This window comes from Salvia hispanica, chromosome 3 (assembly GCF_029641045.1).
Source record: "Salvia hispanica isolate PSC_SH4W2 chromosome 3, Shi_PSC_v1, whole genome shotgun sequence".
NCBI classification, from domain to species: Eukaryota; Viridiplantae; Streptophyta; class Magnoliopsida; order Lamiales; family Lamiaceae; genus Salvia; species Salvia hispanica.
The window spans coordinates 25,559,108-25,568,329 of NC_142694.1; the positions used below are offsets into that span (position 1 = coordinate 25,559,108).

At 36.7% G+C, this 9,222-nt stretch overlaps 2 protein-coding genes across 6 annotated transcripts; one reads left to right on the forward strand and one right to left on the reverse strand.

Moving 5' to 3' along the window:
- Positions 1 to 84: 84 nt before the first annotated feature.
- On the reverse strand, positions 85 to 4,222 carry LOC125213188 (NADH dehydrogenase [ubiquinone] 1 beta subcomplex subunit 10-B-like). Of its 5 annotated transcripts, none has more exons than XR_007174884.2 (4): positions 3,776 to 4,221; positions 3,640 to 3,686; positions 2,740 to 2,796; positions 85 to 453 (listed from the first exon to the last, which is right to left on the reverse strand). XR_007174884.2 is itself a non-coding variant. In XM_048113585.2 (3 exons), exons 1-2 carry the CDS (start codon positions 4,062 to 4,064, stop codon positions 3,658 to 3,660), a joined length of 318 nt encoding a protein of 105 aa, XP_047969542.1. In that variant the 5' UTR covers positions 4,065 to 4,222; the 3' UTR covers positions 85 to 552; positions 3,640 to 3,657. The 5 variants fall into 5 exon arrangements, 2 of the variants coding, with proteins under 2 accessions (XP_047969542.1, XP_047969540.1); XR_007174883.2 differs by having other exon boundaries at positions 85 to 552; XR_016137382.1 differs by lacking the exon at positions 85 to 453 and adding an exon at positions 1,574 to 1,850.
- Positions 4,223 to 7,471: 3,249 nt separating this feature from the next.
- Positions 7,472 to 8,910, forward strand: LOC125214488 (ribulose bisphosphate carboxylase small subunit, chloroplastic-like). Its single transcript, XM_048115537.2, has 3 exons — positions 7,472 to 7,690; positions 7,956 to 8,096; positions 8,478 to 8,910. The coding sequence occupies exons 1-3, from the start codon at positions 7,517 to 7,519 to the stop codon at positions 8,706 to 8,708; spliced, it is 546 nt and encodes a 181-aa protein (XP_047971494.1). The 5' UTR covers positions 7,472 to 7,516; the 3' UTR covers positions 8,709 to 8,910.
- The last annotated feature ends 312 nt before the right edge of the window (positions 8,911 to 9,222 follow it).

A 9,222-nucleotide genomic window follows, 5' to 3' on the forward strand; every position in this document is an offset into this window, starting at 1 on the left:
CATAGGATGGGTGTGTAAAATAAAATCTATCAGAAAAGATGTCTGCATGATACGGTCACATAATCTGGTTGCCGAGAAAGGGGAAACAACAATCAGTTATGGGGATTTATATCAAAGAAGTAACATCAAAATTGGGGATGAGACCAGAACAGTTGTAGAAAGTTTTAACCCCAGTCACAATATAAAGAGGCAAGCCTCTCCCATCCCTACAAGTCTACAACATACATTCTCTTCCAAAAACGAGGATCTTACTTGTTTGAGTTCATGCCAGAAATCGGAAGAGCTTCCTTCGGTCCAACAACGAGGGCTGAGAAGTGAATCGAGCTGCCCTCTCATGCATTTGGCCAAACTAAGAGGTGGTTTGAGTTTAAACAGTGCATGAGGTGGAAGCAACTCCTTCAGTTTCCTTTACCCACAGATTGGAGTGAAGGGAGCTCCCAGAAACTGCAGTTTCTACAAGCACACAAGCAAATAAGAAGAAATGCTCGAGCACACACACCCCTGCAAACTTGAACTGCATCCATCTAGGGAACTCCAGTCACCAGAAAAATGCTGAAAAAGTAATGATATAGCAGCGCACCAGATGAAGGTCAGAACACAAACATGGAGCTATATACTAATTACAGATATAAATAGTTGTCTCTATCTTGGGAGCATGCACTCGACTATCTGTTAATGAATCATTGTCCAGGACTTTGTACAAAATTGGTTTCTGTGCCCAGCACAAACCCCAGTTTAGAGTCACAAATGTTTTATATCTACAGTCCACAAAGTTTACTATAAGCACAAATCTTAGGTCAGTTATCAGTAAAAAAGTTCACGAGTTAGATATCTTAGTCCTTAGATAGTATCTAGAGTACAAGTATATCATACCATGATGAGGCATTCATGCAGCTTACCTGATACTAGCAGAGTGTGGTTGTGACACAATCATACTTATGAACATACACATACAGCACATACAGGCTAACTTCCAGTACTTGGTTGATGAATCTATATAGATTGTACATAACAAGCGTTTTGACGAGTTCAAACTGTCAGTTAAATACAACCGAGTACATTACAAATGAACCACTTGAGACAATAACATTAATTTTCACCACAAAAACTTGGAAGTTCAGTAAACGAGGGATTATGTGTCCATACAACGATTTACATGCAACTTCAATGAAAGCATGTCCTATGTAGTACATCTAAGTCCCCCTACTTCTCATAGAAATATATATATAAACATGCATGTGAACCTTGAATTTTAGTTACGCAAAGACGCTGGTAATTGAAATGGCACATGGGGAGACATATTTCAACCATCGATATATTTTCAATACGTTATTTTTGGAATGTAGGGATTTGGGGATGAATTTATAATCATTACAGTAATTCTGTTGATGATTGCAAGGATTCATATGAAACCTATCACTTTCAGTTTTGAACTAATTCAAGTAAATGGGTGGATTGATTTCAAATCCCTCAATCCAAATCAACCTTAGGGTTTAAACACGAGAAATCAAGCTATTGAATAATTTTGTATAGATTCCCGTAAATGCTATCTTATCCTATAAGGAGCGTTACATGTTCCCAAGTCGTAATACTACATCAGTTAATGTTATGTTGGAAACATAATAATGATGTTTAAATGGTCAGTACTCAGTAGATAGCTTCACTGGTGACATACAGTCAGTCAAGTATCTCCACAGCATTATGACAATTGGCAATTCTACACAAAGTAGATGAGTAGATTACTCAATATCAGCTGGAGCAGGTATATATTCACTTATTCGAGCAATTTTTTTTGTGTCGAGCAGTTCTGAAGCATTGTGGTACGGTGCAAGCAAAATGTGTACAGGTTCCTGGCAGGCACACAGGTAGAGTTTTTCAATGTTAAAGTTAAAAATAGTAACTTTAAACTGCATTAAAAAGGTTTGGTTTAGGTTCCACTTCCACGTGCTTCAAACCCAGAAACCAGCAGTTTTCTTGTGTTTTTAAATATTTTTTAAATTGCAAAAGTAAATTATGTCTATAATTTTGTAAGGCTGTAACTTTGCAAACGTAATTGAATTAAATTTAGATATATTACTATCAAATCTGAAATGGTATTAAAGTAATGGAAGTACTACATTTTAAATCATTGGAGCCGTATATATATGATTAAATAAAGTTTAGAAAATATAAAGAGAGAGAAACCTCCACTTACACCAGTTATAAAAAGGTTCTGATTTTGGTTTCACCTCCTAAGGCTTCCCAAGCCATAAGTGGGGGTTTGGAACCAATTTAATCTAGCCACATAGTATTAGAAAAAGTGAAGATAATAAAAGATACCTGACCATTACCAGTAGAATTTAGTTCATTAATTATGCACACATCGTTCATCATCATATCACATTTTTTCATAGTTTCTATTCTACAGAACTAGCTAAATGTGGTTCTCCAAAGAGTAGAAAGATAATTGGTGTCTAAATTACAGTAAAATTATAAACTAATTAAGCAAGTATCAAATGTAAATGAAGTGCAATCATCATATATTAAAAATAAAAAGTAACTGAATCAAAAGGAGATAAGAACTTAATGACATTATTTGCTATTGATTGTTGGTAAAAACTCTCATCACTTCCACAATACAGAAAGTTGCATCAGAAAAGAAGTTAGCCACATGGCCTTAATGTTTGGATTAAACAAAACACATACATTTGATTGTTAACAGTCTAGCTGGACAAAATGTTAATAACTCAACGAGCACACCTGATTGTCATGCAGACAGATCTCACATACATCAGCTTGCTGGATAAACATGATTACCTGCAGGGAAGAAAATCAGAAGAAGGCCAAATATACATTTCATATTGATAAACCAGCTTTCATATAATAATCAGGCTTTCTTTCATCTACATGTCAATAAAGAAACTCTTTCTTGGTCAACTCTCATGCTTCCCCAGTGAGTGGATAAATTTTGTGTTCAGTCTTTTATTTTTCTACAACATGAGCATCTTACAAAATCCATTTAAAATCATTTAGAACAAAGCATCATCATATAATCAAATAAAGCTTCTCTGCCAAATTTACTAGGGTTTTATATTTGATTTACTCACACTCCACTCTTTTCAAAAATCAAAACCAAGCACAGCTTAGCTTTCAACCACAATTGTGCAAAGAGGTGTTTGTGCTGTAGCACATTACATATTCTCAAACATCAGCTGGAAAAAAAAAACCAGCAACACAATTTATAGGAAAAAACCATTTAAGGTTGACTTCTTTTGTTAAATCTCAATCTTCCAAAATTAACCTATCATATACAGTTCAGAACCTCCAATAGAGCTTGAAACAACAATTTCAATGTAAAAACAAAACATTATTTAACTTGAAGTGAATCTCAAGCTTGAGTTAAGGGCTCCTCTCGACCTGTTTTTTGCATTTTCATGAGAACTGAACTATGTAATCATCACGAGCAATTATCAAGTAGTAATTCTGTAAAGTAGCTAAACTTAAAAAATAGCATATGAACTTTCAATGGCATAAGAAGAAAGAATCCTAATCTCAATCCAGAAAACTTAATCCAGCTGAAATCATAGAACTGAAATTTCATCTCAATCGCGCAAATTGAAGGGAAAAACAACAACAACAGCATAAAATAGCAAAAACTACCTCAAATTATTCAACAATTCACTCCGCAGCCGCCTCCACCTTGGGACCTAAAACAAGCAAAAAATCAAAAATCAAATCATAAAACACAATCCTAAACGAATAATCTCAATGATTAATTAAGAAAAAATCGACGGACCGTGGAAGGCGTGGGGGCGGTGGTCCTTCCCCCAGCCGATGCCGCGGGTGGATTCGAGATACTGGTGCACGAGGTGGCGGCATTTCTGGAGATGGTTGATGCCTTCGACTCGGTAGCACCATTTGACCTTCTCTCTCAAGATCTTAGCCTTCTCGATGTCGATCCACTTCTCCCTGACTAGATACTCCCTCATCTCGAGCATCGCCACCGGGTCCCGGTAGGGGTTCTCCGGGTCGAAGTCGTCCGGCGGCCCGTCGTGCACCAGCGTCGCCCCTTTCTTCCGCCCCATCGTCTGAGCTAAGGTTGATCGGGATCGATTTCTGTGGAGGAGTGAAAACTGAATCAGGCGTTGAGAGTTTGATTGAATACGCGGCGGAGCGCCGCGGGCTTCTGGGCTTTCCGACGTAAACGGGTATTAATGGGCGGCCCGATTTCTAAATAAATTCACTTTTTAAATGGCCCAATATAGGATCCGTTTATATTAATTGAGAGCCCGAGTAAAATCTATTGACATAGCCAAGTAGAAGTGACACGTATTTCTTTTTGAGTTGTCCACTAAGAGCATGTTCGTTGACCCTTAATTGGCAGATAATAGGGCCAATTAAGGGCTTTTCATGGCATTCGGTGTTCATTAGCCAAAACTTCACGGTCCACATATAGCCCGAAGGTCTGTACTGTTACTTTGAAGTTTTTGATAAAATAATTCACGGTTCCTGCTCAATATTAGAAATTTGGCCCGCTATAGTGTGCAAGAATTGGCTGCGATTTTACCATTTTATCCTCCAAAAATTTGAATCCCGCCACTCCCCAAATCTGTTTCATTAAAAAAAAAAAAAAAAAAAAAAAAAAAAAAAAGAACTCCTATAGAAAGGAGGAAATTACAACTGATATCAGGAGGGTTCGAACTCAGCATCTCATACAATAATATCTAAACTCCCTCTTTTATTTCATCTTCTTTCTCACTCTAGGGCAGAGAAGATCAGCGAAGATCGGCGAAGTTCCCCATTCCCGAAGTTAAAACAAATCTCAGTTCGTATGTTTTCCTCACTATTTTACGAACCCTAGTGTGCAATAGATGTCATCCTTGTTTTTCGTTTTCGTGTTTTATACAGTCAGATATGGTGGGATTGTAATAGCCGGCGGCACCATCCGATAGCAGAAGCAAGTGAACGAACGGAAGAAGGACGAAGTAGCAATGGAGGAATGATAACACGAGCGGAAGTGAACGACAACTGAGTATTTAAAGGAAATTCTAGCCGCGAATAAGTGAAATTCGTTTCGGAGGGCAATTCAAAAATGTCGTCCTCATTTGCCACAAGAAAATTAGAGGGTAGCGGTGGGAAATTAACCAAAACAACGTGGACATTTTGGTAAAATTGCATGTTTATTCAGTGAAAAGGGGTCCCATTTTGGTATCACCAAACAGCGGCAAATACATGTGGGTTGGTGGGACCACCAACATTTATTTCTGGCCGAATTTAATTCATACAAAACCAATTGGCTACAACCGAACGAGCCCTAAAAGTGATACGTCTCCTAATATAGCAACAACATCATATTTACTTTTTTATTTCTCTTATTTTATTCTCTCAATTTAACTTATAAAATGACACTATATAAAATCTTACATAAAAAATAAAAAACAATGTTTCGTAGTTAATGAGATAGAGAAAGTAGTTCAAATTGCACTCACAAGTTGGGCATTTTCTATTTTTAGAAGAATTTTTGTATCAGAAATAATGATATCTCCAATTATCGGTCCTCTCGGATGTAAAGCATTATTTTAAAGGTAGGGCATTTCCTATTTTTAGATGTATGCATTTCAATTATGGTCGTATTCTAGACGGCCACAAATCATACCACTGAAAAAATACTAAAATAAGGATAGATTGTGAAGAATGTAAAAGAAATAGGATTGACAGTTGGTCAGATATAATGTTGAACAATAGATAATAGAAACTTTATTAGTTGAAAAAAAAAGTGTAATACTACTACATTAAATACTTTTTGAAACGAGTGAATATTCAATGGAAATTTCACTTTTAAACTCATCATTTGTAATCATTCTCTCTCTAGTTCTCTATTACTACGTTTTAAGGATTTTAATCCAAGCCTATCAAATCTCACATTCTTTACAATTATTACGCAATTATTATGTGCAATGCGTTCAACATAAAAGATATTACTATGATGCCAGCTTGAAAATTGGAGTAATAAATAATGTATTTCCAACAAAATTCGTGGTTCGTAAATAGTATAGATTTCTATTGGCTACATTTTATTGCACTAATTATCTTCCAATGAAAATATGTGGTTCATGAAATAAATAGATCACGCTTATGGACTTATTTGGGCACCAGTGGCTACGCCAATAATGATTTATTTTGATTTGTGGGGTATGCTAAAAGTGTCCGAAGTTGCAAACGTCTAATTTTTTATTATATTTTTTGGATACTATTTAGGAGGCATTTAATTTATTTTAAAAAACAATCACTGTTTTATGTAGCGTCGCATTTTAAATCAGTCACACTTAATTATTAGCCGACAAAAATGTATTCATTTTCATGGATACTATTTTCAAGTCCAGCTAAAAAGTTTGCAATCAACCTTATTAGTTCTGTATTAATAACAAAAAAAAAAAAAATCAATTGGAACCAGTGACGGATCCGGGGGCAGGAGGGAGCGACATCCCCTCCCCGGCGACCCACTACCATTGATCCGGATGTGAATTTTTCATGGTTGTCCCCTCCGATAGCTGTCGACATTGTCCCCTCTGTTAACTTTCTCTCTGTTTTAGGATCCCAGATCCACTAAGGACTGAACAACAAATTGTTTTCTATAACTTTTTATGATAGACTTATTTCTCAAATAGAAGTACTAGGCTGGACTTGAAATTCGACCATAAATTTCTCATACACTAGTAAGAAATAAAAAGCCTAGTGGGATGTTTGAGTTTTACATCATTTTGAATCTTATACTAACTATAATTTCCTTACAATTAAATCGAGGACATCTTCAATTCTTCACATCCAAACACACAAAAGTCTAAATGACCAAACCAAATTCTAAGCATTTTCCATAAACATTGAAAGTGGTGCTAAAAATAACAAACTTTAAAATTGGTATCAATTTTCCATAGTGGATCATTCTTCAAACTCGAGAGATACGATGCACATATTATTCGACATCTTTTTAAAAAACTAGGATGTCAAAACAGTATCGATTCATGTATAATCCAGAAAAATTTCACGACTAGCATATAATACCATTTTATGAACATAATATAATCCTTTTAAAAAGAAAAATTCAAAACAAGAGGCATGGAGCATCTTATCCTAAGAAACAGCCAAACTTCCTCAAAATTCCATCCCATCAATTTTCATAAACGTAATTTTCCTGAATTTCAAATAAAGAAAATATCTCATAAAACAGAGTGATCTTGATAAATGAAGGGCTGTGCTGCATTTGCAGTCTCAACCTCAAACGCCCATACCAGATAAGATAACCGCCACGTGGCGCTATGGTCACGGTGCCAAGCGATAAGGCACTAATCCATCCATATGTGGCTGCTAAATCGAAATGGCACATCCAACGGCCCAGATCCGCCAAGATCATCCCGCAGCCCTCCGATGAAAATCCGCTCTCACCAATGAGAAGGAAGCGGGTGCATGGTCGTTATAAAGGGTGGGGGCAGCCAAGGATAGTACCAACAAGTTGAGAAATAACTGAGACAGGAGAAGAATGGCTTCCTCAATGCTCTCCACCGCCGCTGTCGCCGCCCGCTCCGCCCCTGCTCAAGCGAGCATGGTGGCTCCTTTCACCGGTCTCAAGTCCGTCTCCACCTTCCCCACCACCCGCAAGACCGCCGACATCACCACCATCGCCAACAACGGCGGCAGAGTCTCATGCATGAAGGTCACATTCTGTCTGTCATTAATTCTCATTAGTTTACTTTTCGATCCGTTCGCAAATACTTATTACACTTTTAGTAGTACTACTTTTGTTAATGGGCTTTACGTTCCACTGGCTAATTTCATTCACATTTTATTACTAAAAGATTAGTACGTAAAAATAGGACCCACAATCCACTTACTTTTTTTTACATTTCTTAAAATCTAAGCCGAGTCAACCTGTGACAATTAATTATTATACATATAAATGTGTGTGTGTGTGTGTATAGGTGTGGCCCACCGAGGGATTGAAGAAGTTCGAGACATTGTCGTACTTGCCCCCACTAACAAGGGAGCAACTCTTGAAGCAAGTCGACTTCCTTATCCGCACTGGCCTCATTCCTTGCCTCGAATTCGAGTTGGACCCAAAGGTACTTTTAATTCCTTTTAAGTTTAAATCATTTTTTTTATATTAGTAAAAATATATAGTTCTATCACTAAGGTGTCGTTCGATTGCTGTGACTTTTTATCATACGATTATGCATCTATAATTAAATGTTAGATTATCTTAGTTGGAGAGAGTTGGCTAGGACTCATCATGACATCATCTAATGATCCATCTAGGATTATGTTATAATTTAGATTATTTTAGTTGGAGAGGGTTGTCTATGATGCATTATCATATGATTATACATCTAGTATTAAGTTGTAATATTTAATCTCATAAATAAAAATAATATATATTCAATCATGACATATATATAATATTTCAAATCGAACATATCCTAATTGTATGAATTATTACAATGTAGAATGCGTTCCCGCACCGTGAGAACAACAGGTCCCCAGGATACTATGACGGAAGGTACTGGACAATGTGGAAGCTGCCCATGTTCGGGTGCACTGACCCAGTCCAGGTTCTCAAGGAGCTCGACGAGGCCGCCACCCTCCACCCCGAGGCCTTCATCAGAATCATCGGATTCGACAACAACCGTCAGGTGCAGATCGTCAGTTTCATCGCCCACAGGCCCCCAGGCTACTAAGCATTGCTTTCTGCTCTCTCCATCAATTTCATGGATGCTATGCTTTTTTTCAATTTCATTTTGTACCAAAACTTATTTTGTGAATTTCCTCCCTCTTCTCATATCGGATCCCGATAGAATGTATGAGCATAAATATCATATCCTGAACTATCATTGATCCATTTTTTTGTTATAATAAAATATATTGCATATCTATTTTTAATTTGTTCGTTCGCGCACATGCTTCATGACGTTTTTTTTTTTTTTTGATGATTAGTATATGGAGTGTATGAATTCGGATATGGTTTAATTTGCTCATTATTCTCGTACACATTTGATTAATTTACTAGTGCATATCTGGTTTGATGGGTGTCGAAACAAATATTCGATTGATTTTTGAATGAAAATCGATTCAACCTTAGGTTACTTATACTGTTAGATTGGACGCTGAATTTTGTTACCATTAGCGGCATTAGCAGGTATTAGACATTAATTAATTTTGTTTTCTTAAGACAATATTGAGTAACTAGCAATT

Coding starts and splice junctions, on each gene's coding strand:
- LOC125214488 (XM_048115537.2), top strand. CDS start 7,517: ATGGCTTCCTCAATGCTCTCCACCGCCGCTGTCGCCGCCCGCTCCGCC. Junction 7,691..7,955: donor GCAGAGTCTCATGCATGAAG/GTCACATTCTGT, acceptor GTGTGTGTATAG/GTGTGGCCCACCGAGGGATT. Junction 8,097..8,477: donor AATTCGAGTTGGACCCAAAG/GTACTTTTAATT, acceptor ATTACAATGTAG/AATGCGTTCCCGCACCGTGA.
- LOC125213188 (XM_048113585.2), bottom strand. CDS start 4,064: ATGGGGCGGAAGAAAGGGGCGACGCTGGTGCACGACGGGCCGCCGGAC. Junction 3,687..3,775: donor CCGCCCCCACGCCTTCCACG/GTCCGTCGATTT, acceptor TGCTTGTTTTAG/GTCCCAAGGTGGAGGCGGCT.